This window comes from Myotis daubentonii, chromosome 11 (assembly GCF_963259705.1).
Source record: "Myotis daubentonii chromosome 11, mMyoDau2.1, whole genome shotgun sequence".
Lineage (NCBI taxonomy): Eukaryota > Metazoa > Chordata > Mammalia > Chiroptera > Vespertilionidae > Myotis > Myotis daubentonii.
In genome coordinates this window covers 52,285,234-52,308,940 of record NC_081850.1, presented here as the reverse complement: position 1 = coordinate 52,308,940, position 23,707 = coordinate 52,285,234, and the positions used below count along the sequence as shown (strand labels likewise).

At 48.4% G+C, this 23,707-nt stretch overlaps 2 protein-coding genes across 5 annotated transcripts; one reads left to right on the top strand and one right to left on the bottom strand.

Annotated features, from left to right (window-relative positions):
• Positions 1 to 731: 731 nt before the first annotated feature.
• On the bottom strand, positions 732 to 22,582 carry SPATA31F1 (SPATA31 subfamily F member 1). Of its 3 annotated transcripts, none has more exons than XM_059657215.1 (4): positions 21,667 to 22,582; positions 8,561 to 8,606; positions 5,803 to 5,863; positions 732 to 4,830 (listed from the first exon to the last, which is right to left on the bottom strand). In XM_059657215.1, exons 3-4 carry the CDS (start codon positions 5,838 to 5,840, stop codon positions 978 to 980), a joined length of 3,891 nt encoding a protein of 1,296 aa, XP_059513198.1. In that variant the 5' UTR covers positions 5,841 to 5,863; positions 8,561 to 8,606; positions 21,667 to 22,582; the 3' UTR covers positions 732 to 977. The 3 variants fall into 3 exon arrangements, with proteins under 3 accessions (XP_059513198.1, XP_059513200.1, XP_059513199.1); XM_059657217.1 differs by lacking the exon at positions 21,667 to 22,582 and adding an exon at positions 9,470 to 9,702; XM_059657216.1 differs by lacking the exons at positions 8,561 to 8,606; positions 21,667 to 22,582 and adding an exon at positions 12,314 to 12,440.
• Positions 11,794 to 12,973, top strand: LOC132212098 (C-C motif chemokine 21-like). 2 transcript variants are annotated; one of them, XM_059657218.1, is made up of 4 exons: positions 11,794 to 11,993; positions 12,092 to 12,218; positions 12,306 to 12,476; positions 12,537 to 12,973. In XM_059657218.1, the coding sequence occupies exons 1-4, from the start codon at positions 11,828 to 11,830 to the stop codon at positions 12,775 to 12,777; spliced, it is 705 nt and encodes a 234-aa protein (XP_059513201.1). In that variant the 5' UTR covers positions 11,794 to 11,827; the 3' UTR covers positions 12,778 to 12,973. The 2 variants fall into 2 exon arrangements, with proteins under 2 accessions (XP_059513201.1, XP_059513202.1); XM_059657219.1 differs by having other exon boundaries at positions 12,557 to 12,737.
• Positions 22,583 to 23,707: the final 1,125 nt, after the last annotated feature.

Sequence of the window (23,707 nt, the reverse complement as noted above, 5' to 3'; positions counted from 1 at the left end):
AGGGGTGCGGGGTGGGGGTAAGAGATCAACCAAAGGACTTGTATGCATGCATATAAACATAACCAATGGACACAGACAATAGGGGGGTAAGAGCCTGTGCTGGGGTTTGGGAGAGGACTGAGAAAGGTCAATGGCCGAAAAAGGAAACATATGTAATACTTTCAACAATAAAGAATTAAAAAAAAAAAAAAAAACCTCCTTCCCTAGATAGTGTGGATGAAAGGGGCCACATGCTGACCTGACAAGCTCAGGGGAGGCCTGCATGGTGGTCTTGCAAACTCAGAGACCTAAAGTAACCACAAAGGATGGTCTGAAATTAAACTTTAACTAAAGCAGTTATGGTGGGCAGTTACGTCCTAGGCCAGTATCTTCACTGACAAGGTCAACCTTTACCTTCACTGAGCCTGTCTTTTTGCATCTATGATAACATACCCTTGAAATGTCTAGGTAACTTGTAACTTCCCTTTTTCTGGAGCCCCTGGGGCACAACCAAATGTGCTGGGCGCCAGACAGATACCACAAATTCCTTCATCATGTTAATTGTTCCTGCACCCACCTAAGTATGTGTCCATCATTTTACTTTTTATCCAATCCCAGGGGTTCCCCCCTACCCACTTTGCTTTATCCCTCCTCCTTAATCTATCACCAATGAATTTCATGTAACCCACCTATGTCCCTCCTTTGATTGCAAATGTATGAATACAAATGTAACCATTATCTCAATTCGTTGAGGTTCTGCTTCCCGGCATATGTCGACAGTTTGGCTCAAATAAACTCACAAAATTTTTTTACAGGTTTCAATGGTTTTTTTACGTTAACATTACAAAGGGCATTTTAGCCTCACTCATGACTTCCCTTAACAAACAACAGTGGAGGTAATGAGCAGACAGACAACTCTTTGCTTAAAGATATAGACTGTATTTTGGGTGGTCCGGTGCCCCACCTGCATATTAAGGACAAAGACAATACTTATCCCTTCAAGGGATGCAGACATGGGGGAGCCTACAAAGTCCTTTGATTGTGCTGGGTCTTCCTGAGCAGGCCAACATTTCCCTCTGAGGTGAGAGTTGAGAATTGGGGTGGGATCCTGGTTGGGTGGCACAAGCCACTTGAGGACAGTGCCGAGGACAATGACGGGGGTGTCCTAAGCCTGAGGAAGACTGGAGTTGATGGGAGCAGGAGCGGTGCCTGAGCTTACTGTTTGGGGAATGGGAGCCGTCCAAGGAGGCCAGGCCCACCTGCTTCTCAGTTGGGGGAGATGGGGTTTTGGGGTCCCCTCTTATCTTCTTCTCTGTCTTAGTTTGCTCTATGGGACTTTTGGCTGGAGCCAGCCTCTTTGCTGCACTTTCTTTTCTGGTGTTGGCCACTTTCACAGCTGTCAAAAACATGGATTCCTTGTGCTCTTTGCCTTTTGCCTTGAGGTTGATATACTGCAGAAAGGATTTCATCTTATATCTCAAGTCTGATTCTGGAAGGCTGGGCCTCTTGTGAGTATGGTCTGGCATCACCTGCCCCTGCAATACCTGACCTTGCAAAGTTGGGCCCTGTAATGGCTTATGCTGAATGAGTTGGGCCAGGACAGGCTGGGCCTGTGACGCCTGGGGCCCGACAGGCTGGGCATTCTTAGGAATCCTTGCTCCCTTGAGGCTGACATTGATCCTGGTTTGACTGTCTTGCGGGTCATTCTTCTTAGATTCCTTTCCTCCAGGGACTCCTGGAAGGAGCTCTGAGGGCTTAAGCTGAGGGTGATGCTGGGAACTCTGTTGACAGAGAGCATCAAGGCGAAAGCCATGTCTCCGTAGCCAGGGGCTTTGGGGTGTCCTGTTCAGAAGCATCCCTTGTGGCCTCTGGGCTACAGGGTGGCTTTTTTCTCTTGTTGAGAAGAGCACAAACCCTGCATCTTCTTCTCTATGTTTTCCTGACGATTTGGGTTTCCTTGGGTCTTCTTTCTTTTCAGTCAGCATGGGGACTGGGGCTGAGTACATGCTCTTGCCAGGGCTTTGGGAATCAGGGATCTGGGACTCCTCCAGGCTGGGGTGGTTCACACTGGCCTCCAGCTGAACACAAGGCACTGGGCCCTCTGTCATGTCTCTACAGGGTTGAGTCATCTTGCAGGGCTCATGAGCAGAACCATGGGGTGCTGCTCTGGAACTAGGTTGCTTCTGGTTCTGCTGCACTGCCTTTAACTCAGTGGACAACTGTTCCTTAAGGCAGAGCCACTCTGGATGTGGGGCACAGGGAATGTCTGGTGGGATGGGCAGTTCCTGGAGGCATGTTTTCCCTTGGTTGTTTAGACTCCCAAGAGACTCCTGTGTGGATGTGTTCTCTGGGGTTGCTCCAGTTTGTTCCCTGGACTCCCTCGCCTCTGTGGGAATTCCCCATTGTATCTCTAAGACCTTCCTTCTCAGGTGGAAATTTAGTTTGGCCAAGATGGGCTTCTTGAATAAGTAGGGCCGAGCCGTCTCTGTCTGCCTTTCTAGAGGCTCCATCTCAATCATTCCTTCCACTTGCACTTCAGACTGAAAATCACCTGCAATTTCTTCACAAGTCTCTTTGGTATCCTGAAAAAATGGCTCACGACTTAGATACTGCTCTTCAAGTGAGATCATCTGAGTCAGAGGTTCTGTTAAGATTTTGACAGCCTCAGGCACCACTTCTGTGGTGGCAGCATGAGCAGTGATCGCTGGGGCCATGGCCTTGGAGGGAGCCACGTAATAAAGAGGATTCAGCCCTGATAAGAAGGTCAGATACTTGTGCCGTAAAATCATCTCCAGTTTCTCAAGGACTTCCTTGGACAGGGCTCGAGTTAGCTTGCGAGGCTCAGTGGCAGCATCTGGGAAGGTCTCTTGCTGCTGATCAGGGACTGTTGGCATCCAGCGCCTAACTTTCTGTTGTAGGTCAGGGTCGGTTGCTGCCTGTAGTTCCAAGAGCTTGCTTTCTGGGGTGCAAGTAAAGGGAGCCACTTTGAGGCCCCCAGGAATTAGGCACTCACAAGACCTAGACACATGGGCAGGGACCTTACCCTCATGAATCTGCCCACATTTGGAGTTGATGTGGCTCTGCAGTATCGCCTTGACCTGGTCTAATAAGTGTGGCATGAGGACTGACACTGGGTCCTTAGAGGGTGAGAAAGGGTCATCAGCACCAGTAGCCTCTAGGGCTGAATGTTGGGCAACACTCACATTGGCTAGGGCTGTGCTGCTCCAGGATGGAGTCTGCTGGTGAGTGGGGGCCAGGAGCAACTGGAAGGACTGCTGGATCATCTGGGGCAGGCCCCAGCGATGGTGAATCAGCTGCCTCTGGAGGTGGAAGTCCAGCAGCCTCCGGGCATGCTCCCTTGTGAGAACAGAAATGGGCTTTCCCGGCCAGGAAGTTTTCACAGTCCGAGGAGACTGGGCCGTGCCACAAGACTTATATTGCACAGAGTTCTGGGTGTGCTGAGCTCTCTGGAGAACAGCTGGCAAACCCCACTGACGCTGGAGCTGCCTCTGCAGCAGGTGATACTCTAAGGCTTCACACTCAGCCAGAGTCAGAAACGGGACATGGATCTGCGTTTGTTGATGATCAGATGGTATGACCCAATTAGGGGAAGATGAGGAAGAGGGTGGGGCTGACTGGGGTGGAGTTTTAGGCAATAGAGGGAGGAAGGACAGCTCCTTGAAGAGAAAAGGATCCTCCAAGGAGAGCTTGGACATGCTCCCATCTGTGGAGTGATCCAGAGAACTCAAGGAGGCATTAACCAGAGACTCACTGTGCAGGGAAGGTAAGCCACAGAATAGTTGGATGTATTTCTGCTGTAAATGGCCCACTGAGTCATTAGCCTGTTGGCCAGTAAGTGGGTAGAGGCCACTTAAGTCTTTAAATATTGGAGAGGGCAAGGCTAGAGCCAGGTGGTTTGGGTTTTGCTGGTAGTGGTGTCTTTGTACTGGGTTTATAATGGACCATTCAGAAACCCAGAATGCCTGGGTAGCCTGGCCAGCCATACACGGACCCCAGGTCTGATAAGAAATGGGCGCAAAAATCTCTACAGAGAATTCATTTTGTATGAAAGAAGCTGGTTGTTTGTTTACAAGTTGGTAAAACAATGGTAGGTTTGGCATAAGCTGCCTCAGGGATTCCTCTACACGTCTGGGCAGGCCCCACCTCTGGAAATGCATCCATTTTTTTACATGTACCTCAAGAAGCCTCAGGACTTCAGGACTGGAGAATGGCAGGTAGGAAGGGAGGATAGTGACCATAGGCAAGGCCATAGAATGTGTCAGGGTAGTCATGTCTTGGCTCAGGGTCAGCATAGGGACCTGGGGATGCAAGGGTGGCTGACCTTGGTTCCCATACACACGGTTGAGATTGTGTCGTGTCACCTCCTGCTGGTTCATCGGAATTCTAGGCCCTTCGAACTGTAAAGAAGACATAGTCTCATGCAACCTAGGCATATCTTGACTTTGAATTCTCTGTCCTAGATTGACATTTTTAGCCAAGTAATCTTGCATACTCACTGGATCGTCTGATTGGCCAGCTGACTGGGTAAATGGCCGGCATAAGGACTTCTTGGCTGTTAATTGTGACACTGTTTGGGTTGCAGATGGAAGTGAGGGCTTTTGAGTCTGTGGGGAATGATGCTCCAGACTCTGCTCAAAAGACATATTGGACTTGGGCAAAATCTTTAGGCAAGGAGAGCCCTCTGATGGTCCTGGTGAAGTTGCAGAGATCGGGGTGTTCTCATCCACCAGCAACTGTTGGATCTCCAGAGCCATGGCATTACAGATTTGGCAGCAGGGATCTGCACACAGGAGCCTCCGCACACTTCCCTCCTGAGGAAGCCAGCCCTGGCTGGAAGAGGAAACATGGCAACTGTTATTGATGGAGTGACAGCTTCCTCTTTGGAAGTTGTGGCCTGACTATTGGCCCTGACCTCCCTGTACGCCTTGGGTCCTACCCGCCTAGTGCTTAGTCCTCTACTTTTCTTCCTAAGAAATCGCCACTTTGCAAGTTACGGTGTGCTGGGTTGAGGGACTTGTTGGGCAAGGTTTCAGACAACGCATGAGAGCACAGGGCCATGAGTGACTGAGAGGTGGGTGAGTTCTTTGTTGACGTGGGCTGAGCAGCTTAACCAGAGATGGGAACAAAGGATTGGGGAGCCAATGGTTAGCTGATGGGGCATCAGAAGGGCCATCACCAGGTAGAACCTGGACTCAGTCTCATTTGGGGCAAAGACAGACATAGCCTGGTACTTAGTATTTCCCAGCTGTGGAAAATGAGGCCACATGGAAATTCTGCTTTCAGGGGACTGTGTTGTGTACACAGCACATCTTGGGAGTCCGTCCCATTCTCTAGAGCTCTTAAGAAGAGGAAGAGATGACAAGCTCCTGGCTGAGGGCTGTCTCAGGGACTGGGCTCCCTGAAGACACAATCAGAGGAGGTAATGTCAGCAAGGTCTAGGGTTCTGCCCTTGAAAGGGTGTTGCTGTAAGAAGAATAGGACAGTGATGGCGTATTTATGCACTTATTTATCCATTGTCTTAGCTGGATAACTGGTCTTTGGCTGAGTATCAACCCCTTTAGTGTCTTTTGTGAATTAAGCACTAGTCAAATTCTGAATTCCAGGAGCACTGTGAGCTTAGCCCAGAGCAGAACTGGGACTCCTCCCTCCGGAGATGTCTGAGCCCCTTTTGCCCTGGCAACCATCTCAACAGTGCTTCAGCCTCTGCTGTGTCTGACTCCATCCCAGTCATCACCCCTCATCCCTGTCCCAGGCCAAGTTGTCTAGGCTGAAGTTGGAAGACTGCAAAAATCAAATGATCACCTTTTCATGACAGAGAGCAGCTCCCACGGCTTCTCCATTTCTTTCCAGAAATGTCTCCTAGCTGAAAAACCAGGAGACAGTGTTACATGGAATGAGAGAGGATTGAGGGTATCCTACAGGAATCTGAAGGCCTTTGAATGAGAGAAAATTGGAAATCCTAACAGTCAATGCTCTGAGGCATGTCTGTGTACAACTTAGCCAGTTACAATGAGTTGTCCAGGACCTAATCTCATTAGATCATCATAGCCACACTGTGAGTGAAGCAAGATCTTCAAATGCCCATTTAATGAATAAAGGATTGAAAAATAAAGTGACTGGGAGAGGAACCAAGATGGCGGCATAGGTAAATACCTGAATTTGCTGCCGCGCACAACCACATAAAAACTACAACTAAAAGACAAAACAGGTATCATCCAGAACCACAGGAAGGCTGGCTGAGTGGAAGTTCTACAACTAGAAGGAAAGAGAAAAACACACTGAGACTGGGAGCAGGTGCAGGGGTGCGGAAGTGCAGAGGTACGGAGGAGCGCGAAACGGGCTGGCAACTGGGTACGCTGTTGTCTTTCTCAATCGGGAGGGAGATACAAGCTCCTGACTGCTCTGAACTCCAGTTCCGGGTGAGACTCTGGGGACCCAGACTCATATGGGGAGAAACTGGACTGTCTGGCATCCGGTCGGAGCACGAGGGCAGCTTTGTCTCAGAGGTGCTTGCAGGGATCATTGTTCCTGCATGGGGCCACAGGACACAGAGACCCCAGAACCTCTCCGAGGCAGAGCTGCTGGACAGCCATTGCTGTTTGCTCCACCCCAGTGATACCCTGAGACCCCGCCCCACCCAATTTACAATCCCTCCCAAGTTGTGCGCAGTGGCTTTTGCATATAAATGGCCTGGCCTTCTGCAATCTAAAACCTAAGAAACTGCAGCTGGATCAGAGAGCCCCAGAGCTTCCAAAAGAAGGCCTGCATTGCTTCACAGCTGGGACTCATCTGGGCACCTCCAAACCCCAAACAAAGAGGAGGAATCTGCAGATCTCTCTGTAGCTCCTGCTGGGTGGCCTCAGGCAGTGGCTGACTTTGCACCTCCTTGGATATCCAAGAGCCAGTGTACCCAGTGGTCAGAGTGAGACCATACCAGATTACAACTCTTTGCATCCATAAGAGACACACTCAGGGGGAAAACTCAGTGAGCACCAAAGCCCCACTGAAGCAAGTCCTGCCCTATAAGGGTGTCTCCAGCACAGCAGTTCTCCCATTGTAGACACAGCTGGTCCTCACAGCCAGTTGGCCTGGAGGTCAATTCCTCCCAGTGATACCAACAGCAATCAAGGCTTAACTACAACAAGACTGTGCACAAAGCTCACAAAGGGGTGCACCAAGAGTGTCCACCTCAGGTAATTAGGGAGGCTGAGCCACTGGGCCCTATCGGACACCTAGCACACAAAGCCTAGCACACCTATCAACACAGGGAAGCAGCCAAAATGCGGAGACAAAGAAACATGTCACAAATGAAAGAAATGGAGGAAAGAAAACTACTGGATATAGAGTTCAAAACCACGGTTATAAGGTTTTTCAAGAATCTTCTAGAAACCTCCGAGAAATTTAGTGAGACCTTCAAGGATATGAAAAAGGACCAATTACAAATTAAACATACACTGACTGAAATAAAGAATAATATACAGAGATCCAACAGCAGACTAGAGGATCCCAAGAATCAAGTCAAAGATTTGAAATATGAAGATGCAAAAAACACCAAACCAGAAAAGCAAAAAGAAAAAAGAATCCAAAAATATGAAGATAGTGTAGGGAGCCTCTGATACCAACATCCGAATTATGGGGGTGCCAGAAGAAGAAAGAGAGCAAGATATTGAAAACCTATTTAATAAATAATGACAGAAAACTTCCCCTACCTGGTGAAAGAAATAGACTTACAAGTTCAGGAAGCTCAGAGAACCCAAAACATAAGGAATCCAAAGAGGACCACACCAAGACACATCATAATTAAAATGCCAAGGGCAAAAGACAAAGAGAAAATATTGAAAGCAGCAAGGGAAAAATATCTAATTACCTACAAGGGAGTACCCATATGACTGTCAGCTGATTTCTCAACAGAAACTATGCAGGCCAGAAGGGAGTGGCAAGAAATATTCAAAGTGATGAATAGCAAGAATCTACAACCAAGATTACTCTACTCGGCATAGCTATCATTTAGAATTGAAGGGCAGATAAAGTGCTTCACAGATAAGAAAAAGCTAAAGGAGTTCATCACCACCAAACCAGTATTATATGAAATGCTGAAGGGTATTCTTTAAGAAGAGGAAGAAGAATAAAAAGGTAAAGATAAAAATTATGAACAACAAGTATGTATCTATCAACAAGTGAATCTAAAAATCAAGTGAAAAAAAATCTTATGAACAGAATAAACCTGTGAATATAACAGAATCAGGGGTATAGAAAGGGAGTAGACTGACAATTCTCGGGGGGGAAGGGACCTGGGGGGTGCAGGAAGAAGGGCAGAGGGTAGGGTGGGAACTGGGTGGAGGGGAGCTATGGGGGAAAAAAGAGGAACAACTGTAATAATCTGAACAATAAAGATTTAATTAAAAAAAAAAAAAGAAAGTCTTCTGGGAGAGAGTGTCAACTTGTGGAATTGCAACGTTTACTGTTTTGAGAACCCAAGCACCAGAGATCAAAGAGGGACAAAATCCACGGAAACCCAACCCGCAGTAAAAGGAAGTCAGAGAAGAGACAAGTGCTTTACCTTTTGATACTGCATCCCTAGCCTTTGGCTTGAGTTTTTGGTGACACTTAAAGACAAAAATGTTAGAGTGTGAAGTTAGGACACTTTCCATTTTTATATCCAAAATGAGACAAAAATATAAATTTCCAAAATCCTGTCTATGTATGTCTGTATTTAATGCACTCACTTATATTCCCTACCTCTACTCCACTCTTTCACCCCAACATTTTATTTTTCTACTTATTTCTCACTTCAAGTCTCTCCACATTCCTTATTTCCTGTTCCCTTTCTTAGGACAGGTTCTTTAGAGGGCTAAGTATGACACAGGAGCAATACTGAAATAAATTAAATGGCGATGGTGATTAGTTTTAACAGCCCTAGGACTTTTGCTTACTAAGTCCACCGACCAGAAGAAATCCCCATATTGGGATGTCTTCTGAGATCCAGTGAGATAGATTCCATTTTACCTAGGTCTCAACCCAAGGTAGACAGAGAGGTTCTTGATCTTTCCATTAAAATACACGGCAGGGATTGCTTAGTAAGAAATTACTTCTAGCCTTAACTGGTTTGGCTCAGTGGATAGAGCGTCAACCTGTAGACGCAAGGGTCCCAGGTTTGATTCTGGTCAAGGGCATATACCTTGGTTGCTGGCACATCCCCAGTGGGGAGTGTGCAGGAGGCAGCTGATCGATGTTTCTCTCACATTGATGTTTCTGACTCTCTATCCCTCTCCCTTCCTCTCTGTAAAAAATCAATAAAATATATATATTTTTTAAAAATTACTTCTAGGCTCTGAGAAAAGCCACATATTAGAGTAACTGAATGTATAGTATAAAAATTGGCAAGAAAGGTAAAAGGAGGCTCTGAGATCTTAAAAAGCTTCTCATCTAAAACTTAACTAGTTCAGTTACGGTGTTATTATTTCCCTACCTGGTAGCAGCTCCTTTTAGGCTCCAACCTTAACCCATAGTAACTCCTCTTCACTTGCCAGATAATTAGGATAATGAGGAAGATGGCACCATATGTATATAAGAAATATCCAACACTCCAAAGAACAAAAGTAAAGCTCAACATGGCTTTAGCATGAGGGGAGGAGCCATCCCTATATCTAGGCGTTCAGGATCCTCCTGTCTAATGATTCCCAATGTTCTGCCTTGTCATCTCCGCCTCACAGAGAATAGAACCCGGTCACCAGACTGCATCACAAAGCCCTTCTGTTTCACAAGGCAGGCGTCGTGTCAAAGACTTTTTTATTTTAAATATATTTTATTGATTTTTTTTTTTTTTTTTTTACAGAGAGGAGGGAGAAAGATAGAGAGTAAGAAACAAGTGTTTGCTGAGGCAGGTGAAGGCAGGGCTCCTCCCTACCTGTCCTCATGCAGCAGCTGTGATCATCGTCTACAAACGCAGACAGGCAGGAATTACTGCATTTTTAAATGTTCTTTCACTGAACTTGATTCCTACTCCCAACCCCTGCACCTGAGTGTTGATGAGAAATAGATCCCGTCTCCCGAGGGCTGTGCAAAAGTCATAGAAACAAGGTACAGGAGAGGCTTCTTACCTGCCCCTCCCCATCCTGTCATTGGATATCAATCTCACCAGTGAATGCTGTGGTCCTTGTAATTCCAGCAGGTATGGCTCTCCAGGTCCTGGATTCCCAAACTCTTAGCTCTTTTTTTTTTTTTTTTTTTTTTTTGAGACTCTGGAATTTGGTTTCCCCAGATACATCCCAGAGCCATCTACTTGGGTCCTGCCACTGGCCTCATCACAGGACTAGAGCACATTGTTCACGCTGACCGGACCTCCAGTCCCCTCCGCTGTCTTAAAAATCTACAAAACCCTCCCTGAGTCCAGCCTCTTCAGGGCATAACCTCTTCCAAGACTTGCTTTCAACTTTTATGAAGATAGAAGGGCCTTTGACATCAGGGTGCCTCTTCTCTCAGCCCTGCTCCTTATGAAAAGAAAATACACACATATGCAGAACAGATAAAACTTTGTATTTCACTAAATTGTCCTGCCACACTTGCATGCCTGGTATTTACCTCAAGCCCTGTCCTGAGCAGGCATACAGTATGTTATTTATGCATCAGAGAATGAGTAGTCACTCTCCTTGTCTGCCTTCCTGTTCTTTCTTCTTTCTGTAAGATGTGTGATTCAAAACACAAAACAAACAGAAAAACACCACAAATAATATGTGCCATTTATTTATATAGTTTATGTAGTTATATAAAGGCTTATTCTGAATATTATCCATTTACTGCAACTTTTAACTCAAAGCTACTTCTTCTAGGAGTTAGTGCTATATGTCTAGACTAGCGGTCCAGTGAACAAAATTCATGCACTCGGGGTGGGGGTAGGGGGTAGGGGTCTCTCAGCCTGGCCTGCGCCCTCTCGCAGTCTGGGACCCCTAGGGGGATGTCCAACTGCCGCACGGAGGCAGGAGAGAAAAAGGAACCTTCATGCACTGCTGGTGGGAATGCAGACTGAAGCAGCCACTGTGGAAAACAGTTTGGAATTTCCTCAAAAAATTAAAAATGGAATTCCCATTTGACCCAGTAATCCCACTTCTGAGAATATATCCCCAAAACGAGAAACACCAATCAGAAAGGATATATATGCACCCCTATGTTCATAGCACAATTTGGAAACAGCTTAAGTGCCCATCAGCAGATGAGTGGATTAAAAAACTGTGGTATAAACACAATGGATTACTACACTGCTATAAAAGAGAAGGAACTTTTTAAAAAGAGGCAATGGAAACATACCCTCGGGTGGGGATTAAAACATAAAAATAAACGCTCAACAAGAAAAAAAAAAAGAAGAAACTTTTACCATTTGCAACAGCATGGATGGGCCTGAAGAGCATTATGCTAGGCAAAATAAGCCAGTTGGAGAAAGATAAATATCACATGAATTCACTCATATGTGAGATATAATGAACAACATAAACTGATGAAGAAAAATAGATCCAGAGACAAAGAAACACTGAACAGACCCATCCAACCTCAGAGAGAAGGCAGGGGAGGGATAAGAGAGCAACCAAAGGACTTGTATGCATGCGTATTAGCATAACCAAAGGACACAACATAACCAAGGAGGTTGTGGGGGTTTGTCCTAGGGGGTGGGAGTGGCGGGGGGGGGGGGGCAAGGAAGAATAAAGGAGACATATGTTATAGTTTAACCAATAAAAAAATAAATAAATAATTTATGAGCCAGTCTCTTTCAAGGACTTTTGCCAAAGAGCATGAGGTCAGAATGTCTCAGGATGAGTGAGAAAATAAACAAGGAATGTACGGCTTTAATAAAAGGCCCACCCACTTCAGGACCCCAATTGCAGCTTACACCTCACCCACAGCTGTGGCCTCATACTCACCCTCTACCACAGCCATGACTCAGTCACTGGCTATGAGCCTCCTTTTCCTGGTCCTGGCCTTCTGCATCCCATGGCCCCAAGGTACAAGGAGGGAGCTGCCTAGGATGGGGAAAGGGGCTGGAGAGGCCTGGTTGGGAGCCTATACTTAGCCCCTTGCTCCCTGTGAACGCCCTCTGCAGGCAGTGATGGAGGGGCACAGGACTGTTGCCTCAAGTACAGTGTAAGGAAGATTGCTGACACGCTGGTGCTGGTCCGCAGCTACCGGAAGCAGGAGCCAAGCTTGGGCTGCCCCATCCTGGCTATCCTGTGAGTGGGTGCGAGGGCGTGGGTGAAGCTGAGTGGGCTGGGCAAGGTGGGCAAGACGAGGACAGGCTTGCTTATGCCCGACTCCAGGTTCTCACCTCGGAAGCGCTCTCAGGCAGAGCTGTGCGCAGACCCGAAGGAGGCCTGGGTGCAGAGGTTGATGCAGCGTCTGGACACATCACCAGCCCCACGGAAACCAGCCCAACGCTGTAAGAAGGACAAGTCTGGCAAGAAGAGAAAGGGCTCCAAAGGCTGTAAGAGGTAAGGAAGCTGACGGGACTGGAGAGGGAAGTGAAGAAGAGTCTCTGTCAATCCTTCAAGCCCCTCTTCTCCCTTTCCAGGACTGAAGAGTCCCAGACCACCCAAAAGCCATAGCCCAGTGACCAGCCTGGAGCCCAGGGAGTCCCCATCAGCCACACCAGGGTTCGGAGCCCCTATCCCAGGGGCAAGAAGCGGGCTAGAAGACAGGGAGGACTCAGGGGCCCCAGAGCAGTCCTTCTACCCCCATGCTGGCCTTGCCTCATCCCTTCTCCTGCTGCAACTATCCCTTCCGTATTTCTAGCCCCGGCCGCATGGCTGAGCTGCCAGGCCCAGAGAGGCAGAGGAGGGAGTGTGAGAGGAGGCAGCAGGACTGTCCCCTCTGAGGAAAGGTCACCCAGGACCCTGGACCTGACCCCCTGCCCCCCACTGCACCCCACCTCTTCCTTGTAAATATCACTTATATGTCACTGAATAAACGGCTGTTCTGGCTTCCCACCCACGTATCCGTTCCTGCGCGTTGGGTCCCTGGGGAGCCAGTGTCACTAAGAGTGGGAGTGGGGGGAAGGGGGGGGGGCAGGAGCTCAGACTGGTGAATTGTACGTTCTCACCACCCCAGGAGTTTCCTCCTGTGCTAGGGTGAGGGACTGCAGCATGGAAGGGTTACAGAATGTTACAGAATGTGCTGGGAGGAGGGACTGACGTATGGAGGATTGTGTCAGGGTTAGGAACCATAGAAGAAAAATTGCTAGATTGTCTTAGAAAAACAATGTGTTATGATATGCTCCAGCCAGGTGTGACTCTGTTTACCCCCCTTTTGTGCTTATGAACTTCTAATGGAATGCTTTGTAGTTGATTTTTCCTAACACTGATTTGCTATAAAAGATCATACTGCACCCTTGGTCTTTGCCACATGCTCCGAATCTCCTAGAGGGGGAGATAGGCGCTGTGGTCAGCTGGCCAGCTTAATAAAAGGCTCTTAAATTTAAATTCTGAGTCAGTGGTCTATCTTGTTGAGCCAACCCATAACATTTGGAGGCCCGCAGCGAGATACCCGGCGGGAAGGAGAGGGACCCCTTGTTTAGGGCTGGAGGCTCTCCCCTGGCAGGGAGGAGAGGGACCCCCTATTCAAGGCAGGAGGCTCTCCCCCGGCGGGGAGGAGAGGGACTCCTTGTTTAGGGCTGCAGGCTCTCCCCTGGCAGGGAGGAGAGGGACCCCCTATTCAAGGCAGGAGGCTCTCCCCCACTTGTCGCCGGGCACTCAGCGAGATACCCCACACCTGTGGAGAATGATTACCAAGGAGGCCTCCAGTCCACCCAAAACTTTCAATTCGGAAACTGAGCCACCTGGACTCTCGAGAGAGGTAAGAGACCGGTCGTTAAACTGGAATTGGGACGTCCCACGGAAGGACCTATACGGAGGGCTGGACGCAGCGGTACTCCTGGTCCTGACCCGCGGCCATGACGGTGGCCGGGGTCCCTGGTTCGTGCGGCTGTAGGCTGCACTGGTTTGTCTGTCTGGTATTTGTTTGTCTTGGTGTTTATTGTCAAAAAGTTGTCTGCTTCTGTGTACACCCTGCTGCAATGTTTTTTGAAAATTTTCAGGACTTCAAGGAGCGAGCTGCAGGTTCCAGGCAACCTTGGGTTGCATTTGGCTGATTTATTTTGTCTTTGTTCTTTGTTGTCTTTTTCTTTGTCAAATGGGATAGGGTCAGTCATCTTCGTCGACCCCCTATCAGTCAGGCCCACTCCGGGTGAGTGGAAGGGGAGCTTGATCACCTCCTGGGAAGCTATAGAGCTCCCTCAGGAATTGGGAAATTGTTAGGAATTGGGTGGATTGTTTAAACTCTGAGTGAATGTCTGGTGAAAGTGTGTGAGTGTGGAGGGAGGGGGCCTGCCCTCTCCTCTCCTTTATGTGGCTCCACGACTTCGGTTACGGAGTCCGAGTGGGCCCCAACCTGTGGTTCCGTGATTCATCATATGGCATAACGGTGACTCACCCCCATGTGGAGGTGACCAGGCCTGGGGTTTATACGGGTGCACCTTAGCTACGACGAATCTAAGCTCCCAAGGGACTCGGCCAGGCGGGCATCTGCATGAGGATCTGTGAAAACAGGTCACCCCCTCCCTTGTCTGTCTCTCACCACCGATCCTCATGGGGTCGGGAAAAAGTTTGTTTGGGACTAGCCAAATTACTACAGAGAAGGAGGACTAGATACAGCTCCAGCCTGGGCTAGTCTATTAAGAAAGTGTAAATCAGTACTGGTCTGTGTAAAGTAAAAGCTACTTTGATTTATTCTGCATTCTGTTGATACGCTTGGCTGAACGTTTGGGCTGGCCCCTTAACAGTCTGCAAATAGTCTCTCGGCAGCTGCGAGAATTATTTTTCTCAGAGTCTTTTGCTCACTGTTAAAGGGGAATCAGCCTACTTAGTTAATAAAGATTTCTGTCTATCAGTTGCTCTTACCTAGGTTGTAATTTACTGTATTAAACTGAAGTTCTGGGGTAGATTTAAAAATTATAATGTTAATGCTTTTGATTTACAGCGATTCTGTGAACAGGAGTGGCCCACTTTCCAGGGGGGGTGGCCGGATGCAGGGTCGTTTGATCTGACCACTGCCTACTGGGTCCATTATGTCATATACGGCCGCCCAGGGCATCCTGATCAAATTCCTTATATTCAGGTTTGGATTGACATATTGTCCAAGAAACCCCGGTAGATGAGGGCATGCCTCCCGAGGAGAAAATTGGGACAGAGACAGACAATTCTTTTGGCCGGGCCCCAGAAAGGAAAGGCTCCCCGGTCCTTCAGGGAGAGCAGGAAGAACCCATTAGCCGGCTGCTCCCTATGGTCCCCAGGCGCCGGATCTGGGTGAGCCCTGGCCTCAGGCCCAGGCCACGCCACCAGCTCTTGACAGAGAGAGAGGGGAGAACCTGCAGGACCTTGCGACATCCGCCAGTCCTGCAGTTCCTATGTTGCCACTACGGCAGGCCGGCCCTCTATAGATCTGGGGCCAGACAAGCAGCCCTCTGGGGATGCAAGGTGGATGGAGGTGCTATTCCCCAGCTCCAGACCAGATTGGGGAATGAATGATCAAAGAAGGGAGGCTGGATGCCTGAGCTGCCTGCAGTGGCCCTAAAAAAAGAGAAGCAGCAGCAGCAGCGAGAAAGTACTTGGGCCTTTGGCTTGCAGGCTACAGCAGTTAAGCCATAAGCCAGTGATTGGTACTAGCCTTCCTACAGCCCCAGAAATAGAGTAGCAAGCCTGAAATCTATGAAAACTGCAGATAGAGCTAGTAAAAGCTCCCTGCTTGCAAATGTTCTGAAAGGGTTTAGTACCTGTTGCTGCTGGAAGAGGAGGGGCTGATATCCCCTTCCAGTGCACTCCCTTCAAAGAGGCCTGGTCGCTGCTCTGCCATAAAGGGGACTGGTGGGAAGACAAGGAAAGCAGGGCCCTGTAACTAATAAACAGAGTTAAGAAAAGGGCACTCTCCCTGGACCTGGGAGCCATCAGGACTTTGAAATTCTCCAAGAGAGAAGTCTGACTCAGAGACTAGCCGAAACCTCGTTGGGTTAGGAGGACCGGAGGCTGCATATTGAACTTATAGACTGCAGTTTGCTAGGCAGAGGTCCGAGCCCAGTTGTATAAGGGTTAAGCTACCTATGTACAGCAAAACAACTTTCTCCTGTGCCAGAATACATTTTAAGGAAATTGGACAAACTGTATTTATGGCTAGAAAGAAGAATTAGCCTATATGTAAACTGTCCTGAAAGAAGACTATGTAGGATGAACCCAAAAGGTAAAAGGTGTCTAGCTGCCGAGAGGGCAGTTGCCCAGGTGGGCAAAGAATACCCATTAAATTTTGGTCTCTATTGAGAGACAGTTGACAGTTAGCAACCTGTATACTGTCTTACAGGCCTGTGCGACCATGCCCATGTCAGGGGTGGCACAAAACCTCAACTGTAGGAAACTGGGGAAGACCTGTCTAGAACAGAGGGGGTTAATAAAGGGGTGAATACTAGCCCTCTGTTACAGGAATTACAGACCCTGTAAGATCCTATGACATATAAGAACCCCTATAGTTAGAGGGGAAAGGAGGCTCTCGATCGGTATCACCAGACTCTATTGGGGGCATCCAAGCTGCTGCTTGGAGACCCACAAACCTCTCTAAGATGACAGAGACAGTCCAAGGGCCTAACCCTGATGCCCCGGAAAGTCCGAGGGCTGTCAATATTGCATTTGTTTCCCAGTGGCCCCAAATATTAGGAAAAAATGACAGAAGTTAGAAAGCTTTAAAAAGAAATCAATCTCTAAGTTGATTGAGGTGGCCCAGAAGGTTTTTAACAATTGGGAGGACCTGATGGCAGGTTTAAACACCTGAATGGCCAAGGTCCTCCTGGCCCTGAGCGAGGAGGGAGGCCCAAGAGGCCGGAGAGACAATAAGGACAAAGAAAAGCCTCGCGGAAGAAAAGGAGTCCAACCCAGGCTTGGGAAAAATCAATGTGCATTTTGCAGAAAGGAAGGACATTGGAAAAGGGAGTGCCCTGAACATGTGGGGAAACCGACTCCCTCCCATGCTGGTGGAGAAGGTGGATTGGGGTTGTCGGGGCTCAGCTGGCCCCCAGGAGCCCAGAATGACCCTGACAATGGGGGGTCAAAAGATGGACTTCCCTGTGGAACTCATAGCACTCACTCAGGCCCTCTGATGGGGAAAGGGAAAAAAAGTAAACATTTTAGCTTCCTGAAAACAGCTGCCTTGAACCCGGGCACACTCCTCCCTGATGAGAAGACAGAGGCCCCTTTGCATGACTGCGAGGAGACACTGACTACCCTCACTTCCCTCCGCGAGGACCTTGTGGACCAGCCCCTGCAGAATCCAGATGAGACCCTCTACACGGTCGGGAGCAGCTTCGTAGAGGAAGGTACCCGGTATGCGGTGGCGGCAGTAGTGACATGAGGAGGAGCCAGGGGAGATCTAAGAAGCCCTGGTGAGCACCCTGGCACTGGCTCTGTCAGACCTACCAGGGACTGCAAGGATATATCTCCTCACACTGCCCTTACAGGAGGCCAAGGAAGTGGCTAAAAGACCAGTAGGGCCCCTAGAAGTTCTCATAGCCCTGCCAGCACGAAGGCTCCCAGAGAGGCCTACTTATGTGATGGGGGAGCAGAGGCTAGCTGAGAAACTAAGGGCCCGGGAAGGAGAGGCTGCATGGCTAATTCTGCCAGATGGGAGGCCTATAGTGACAGAAGCCCTGGGGTGGACCATCGTTTCCCAGACCCACCAAAGCACCCACCTAGGGGGAACGAAGCTATCAGAACTACTAGGAAGAGAATTTTACATCCCAGAACTCCAGAAAATATCCCAAGACTTGGCTAGAAGGTGTCAAGTGTGTGCCCGAGTGAATCAAGGGCCCGCTGTTGTGGCTGCACCGGGACAGCGATTCCGAGGTCAGAACCCTGGAGAACACTGGGAAGTGGATTTCACTGAGATACCAGGAGGACGAAGAGGATATAAGTACCTGCTGGTTTTCATTGATACCTTCTCTGGCTGGCCTGAGGCATACCCAACCAAGGCAGAGACAGCACAGGTAGTAGTTAGGAAACTCCTCACTGAAATTGTCCCCAGTTTGGCCTGCCACTATATATGGGGTCCGACGATGGCCCGGCGTTTATCGCCAAAGTTACAATCCATAATTAAGGCCCTGAGAGTTACTTGGAAATTACATTGTGTTTATAGACCACAGAGTTCTGGACAGGTAGAGAGGATGAATCAGACCTTAAAGGAAACATTAACTAAGTTAAAATTAGAGACTGGAGAAAACTGGGTAAGTCTCCTTCCTTTTGCCCTCCTCAGAGCTAGGTGTACCCCGTATATAAAAGGACTCACCCCTTTTGAAATTATGTTTGGCAGGCCGCCACCTCTTCTTCCCCGCCTAAGGGAGGAAGAAATTGCCCGGCTGTCTACCGGAAATTTGCTTAAGTCCTTACAGGCTTTGCAGAGCAGCGCCACGTCAGCACAACGGGTGATGAAAGCCATACGGGAGGAGGACGTGCTGAGATCCAGTCCAACACAGCCTGCCTTCTCTCTGGGTGATCTCGTCTGGGTGTAGCGCCACGACCCTAGCAGCCTGGATCCTAAATGGGATGGACCCTACCAGGTGGTGCTGAGCACTCCAACCGACATCAAAGTCGCAGGAAAGAGGCACTAGAAATTGTAACCCCGTCCTCCTCATGCCTCTCACCTGGTGAACTGACCAATGGGAAGGAGAAAGACATGGGAACTAAGACTCTATGTCAGCGGCCGAGCCAATTCTTCACCATCAAATGCCGAACTCTTCCCCGGTGGCTCGACCCCTACATTGCCAAATGCCTCCTCAATTTCATATTGTAGAGGAGGGCACTGAATCAAAGATTTGATTCGGGCATAAGACCAGTAGGGAATGTGCTAGGGTGAGGGACTGCAGCTTGGAAGGGTTACAGAATGTTACAGAATGTGCTGGGAGGAGGGACTGACGTATGGAGGATTGTGTCAGGGTTAGGAACCATAGAAGAAAAATTGCTAGATTGTCTTAGAAAAACAATGTGTTATGATATGCTCCAGCCAGGTGTGACTCTGTTTACCCCCCCTTTGTGCTTATGAACTTCTAATGGAATGCTTTGTAGTTGATTTTTCCTAACACTGATTTGCTATAAAAGATCATACTGCACCCTTGGTCTTTGCCACATGCTCTGAATCTCCCAGAGGGGGAGATAGGCGCTGTGGTCAGCTGGCCAGCTTAATAAAAGGCTCTTAAATTTAAATTCTGAGTCAGTGGTCTATCTCGTTGAGCCAACCCATAACACTCCTGGCCCAGGTGCCCAGGCCTGTGGGCAATAGAAGGGAAGTTGGCAGGGAGGGTGGGACCTGGGCTGCTCCTGGTCTCTGAGAAACTTTCTCAAGGAGAGATGATGAACGCAGTGCTGCTGGGGTCCAGGGGTTCCCCAAAGGTGTGGACAGAGTCGGCGAAGAAGGAAAGACCTGGAGTCTGCATTCAGCTGATCAGCATGGTTGGGTTCTCTCTTTATTGTTCTATTACATCTATATTTATACTATTTGATCCCATAAGCATGCCTCTATAATTACATTATGGTATGTTTCAGGAAACCTACAGTTCCTAGCTTCATTTCCATAATCCTGTCTCTACCTAGTTCTGTTGATTTTAATCTTGTCTAGGTTAATCTCTGTGTTCCATTATAAGGGCTATTCCAAGGTCACTATTCTATTGCTCTACTGATAGGCTACAAGGAAGCGACTGAAGGAGTTTATCCTCCCCAGTAAAGGTTATGTCCCCCAGCCCTGCTGCTTGCCTTCCCTGGGACTGCCCTGTGTCGGTGGGTCTCCAGGGGTATAGGCTTTGGTGCTTTCCCTGGTGGGCAGACCCCTGGGGATGTAGGCCCAACAAGTCCCAAATTTATTGCCAACCGTCTTAGTCCTAGTTCTTCATAAGTAGTACATGGTATTTCTGTAACACTAGGGGGATTTACTGATTTATTCTCTTCCTTAGTCCTGTTAATCCCTAACCTGGGGAAACAACCTTTCTCGGGGAGGTGGTCCTGGTTAAAACACATAGCGCTTAAGAGGGGGAGCAAACATATGTCATATACGCCAGGTCCCTTGAAACATAAGCTGTGCAGATGTTTCTTCCCTGCAGCGACTGAGTCAAGCTGCAGGGGGGGACCGGCTCCCGGAAAATTCCCCCATTTTTATTTTTTAAATATGACAGCGCGTGTAAATCAGCGGCCACCTCTCGGATTGGGTTGTTTAAGACTCGGAAGACTTGTTTGTGATTTTGCTAACAGGTCAGTCCGAGGCTTAATCCTGTATCGGCCCCGCACATCTCACCCTATATTTTAAGCTACTTTAATGAAAGTTTTTAAGCATCAAGAACAAAACTCTGGCCATTAAAACAATAACAAGACAATGCCAATGCAAAACCCACAACATTTTAAAACTTAAGTGTAGCATTATTAAAACTAGTAAGAATAATAAAACAATGGCAATGCAAAACAGCAATAAGTGAGTATCTGCTAAATGAAAGTTTCTTTTGCTGATTTACTCAGTGTTCTTGGACTTGGCTGAGAGAGTAGATTCCACTTCTTGCTTCTCTACCATCTGCTGGGCCTCAGTTGCTAACTTCTTCAGCTGACCCTAAGTCGGTGGTTTGGTTGTCCTCATTGATCTGGCTGGCAGGCGGCATTGCTGGCAAAGGGCTTCCTGCAGTGTCAGCGCGTTGAACGGCTGGACCAAAGGGTCCATCAGGGCCTCGCTTGATGGTGGTGACGGTGTCCGGGGAGGAGTCTCGGGGAGGCGGTCCTGGTTAAAACCCAGCACTTAAGAGGGGGAGCAAACCATATGCCATATATGCCAGGTCCCTTGAAAAATAAGCTGTGCAGATGTTTCTTCCCTGCAGCGACTGAGTCAAGCAGCAAGGGTGGACCGGCTCCCGGAAAATTCCTCCATTTTTATTTTTTAAATGACAGCGTGTGTAAATCAGCGGCCACCTCTCGGATTGGGTTGTTTAAGACTCGGAGAAGACTTGTTTGTGATTATGCTAACAGGTCAGTCCAAGGCTTAATTCTTTATCAGCTCCCCACATCTCCCCTATATTTTAAGCTACTTTAATGAAACATCTGCACAGCATATGTTTCCGGCTGATATGGATAATACCGGGGAGGAGGAGGAGGAGGCGGAGATGGAGGGTAGTAGAGAGAAAAAGAAGAGAAAGCAAAAGAACTACAAGGCATGGGAGTGTTTAGAAAAAAGAGGGAGGATAAAGGGAAGAAGGCAGCATCCTGACATAGTCCTTTCCTTCAGCTGCACCTTTCCCTGTGGTCCAAGGTAGAAATGGGAATCAAGTCCTGTTGCAGTGAGAGGGCAGCTGCTGTCAGCCAGTCTCTGTCTTTACCTGGGTCCTGATCTGAGCTGGGCCAAGCCTCTTTCTGTTATTTGGGTCCCAATCTGAGCTAGACATGGGAAGCGAGAAGCAGCCATGGGGCAGGAGGCCTCCCTCAGAAGGGGCAAGTGTTCAAGCCCATGCATAATGGGGGGCGGGGGTGAGGGCCTGTGCCCCACCTCTGTTGACCCCCAAGTTCTCTCCTGTTGGCCCCTCTGCAACTGTGCCTGTCTTAGGTCGTTCCCCCTTAGGAATCTTACCCATCTTTGGCTAATCGGCCATCCTCTGGGGTCAAGCAGGGTGATGTGAGGTTCAGTTCAGTCTCCTTGGTAGCCTATGCCCCTGTGGCCTCCACGCCCAGCAACTGCCTTGGGATCCCCTCGCCAGCTGGCAGGGCCCCGGCATTGATCACATATCTTGGGGAACCCAGGTTTCTTCTCCAGAGAGGGCCCAGCTCACGCCTTGGGCGAGAGACAGATTCATGGTATCAGCCACCAAGACCTCAGCAAGAACAGAGAGCTCAGGCAACAGCTGTGGGCAATTGGATTGTGAGAAGAGGGTCCCTCTTGACACAAGGGCAAGAGGGGCCAATACAGGACAAAGGAGAGTCCCAGAACAGGGCTTTCTCAGCCCAGGATGTCAGGCTCTTGGCACAAGAAAACTCCACGTATGGGGCATATACCAGACACCCCCTAGTCACGGTAGAAAATGTAGGTGCCCTTCCTGGAACAGTAGGGTAGGGAGATTCTAGAAAAGGCTGTGTTCAGGAGAGAAGGAGAAAGGCCAAAAAACCAGCAAACAAGTAGTCAGATTTAAAAAAAAGGAAAAAGGAAAGGAGATGTGGGGCAAAGCTGGGACACATGGACAGACAAAAAGGAGGCACATGTAATCCTTCCAATGGACAGGTGGTTCCAGCTCAGGGCTGCACATCTGCTGCAGACGGGCACTGGTCAGGTGTGCTAACTCGGCCTCCCAGGAGGGAGGCAGAGGCTGCTCCTTCTGGAAAGATATAAAACACAACCTCTTCCTCAGATCATTACTAGATCTTGTAAAACTCTTTGTCTGGTTTGTGTATCCCTCTACCAGGCTGAGTCGGCAGAGGCTATTGTACAGGAAGCCTGATGCCTTTTGGCTGTTGTACAACCCTCTGCATTGAATTTTTTAAAAAATTTTAACATATAACATTATTCTCCCCCCCACCCGCTCCCCCCTTTTTTTTTTTTTTATAAAAAATGGTTTATATTGATGGAATTGTCAGTTTTTCTTTTTGTGTCAAGAGCTAACTTTGATGTGTTGAAACTAAGTAAAATGTATTTACTCAATCCAAAGCAGGCATTAAAAAAGAAAAACCCCAAATGCTCTCTTGTATCCATTTTAAGACTAGGATTGGCGCTTTCCCCTATTACCTGAGTCCTGATCTATCACCCCAGGGAGAGCTTGCCAATCCTGCACTTTCCCAGGGTAGAAAGGCTGCAGTGGGGTTAAGGATAAGGCTCCTTGGGCCTACCTTCTCCCATGCCTTTACATTTACCTTTCCTTCCTCAGAAAAGCATGGACATACTTCTTGTATAAAACATTCCGTCTTGCCAAAACCGGTTTGGCTCAGTGGATAGAGCGCCGGCCTGCGGACTGAAGGGTCCCGGGTTCGATTCCGGTCAAGGGCATGTACCTTGGTTGCGGGCACATCCCCAGTAGGGGGTGTGCAGGAGGTAGCTGATTGATGTTTCTCTCTCATCTGTTTCTAACTCTCTGTCTCTCTCCCTTCCTCTCTGTAAAAAATCAATAAAATATATTTTTAAAAAAAACAAACAAAAAAACAAACATTCCGTCTGACTGGGAGTAACCTTAACTCCTCTGCTAGCAAGCATATGTTAAAAGATCAATATGAAGTCTTTTTTCTTCTAGACTCAGTATGGCACATCTTCTCAATCTAAAGATCAATACAGAGTCTTCTTTCCTTAGACTCAGTACGGCCCATCTTCTCAATCTAAGTTCTGTACTAAACACCTTCTTACCCCACTTATCCTCTGGGGGGGGGGGGGGGGGTCTGCAGCACCCTGGTGGAGTCCTTTCCATCCCAAGAGTGGGGGTTCTCAATGGGGAGGGGCTTACCTAGGGGAATCCTGTTCGAGGCGCCATTTGTTGGGGTCCAGCCCCAGCAAATCCAGGGGTTCCTGTTATGGGTTCACTCAGTGAGATAGACCACCGACTCAGAATTCAAATTTAAGAGCCTTTATTAAGCTGGCCAGCTGACTACAGTGTGTCTCTCCCCCTCTGGGAGTCTCACAGCTTGTAGTGTCG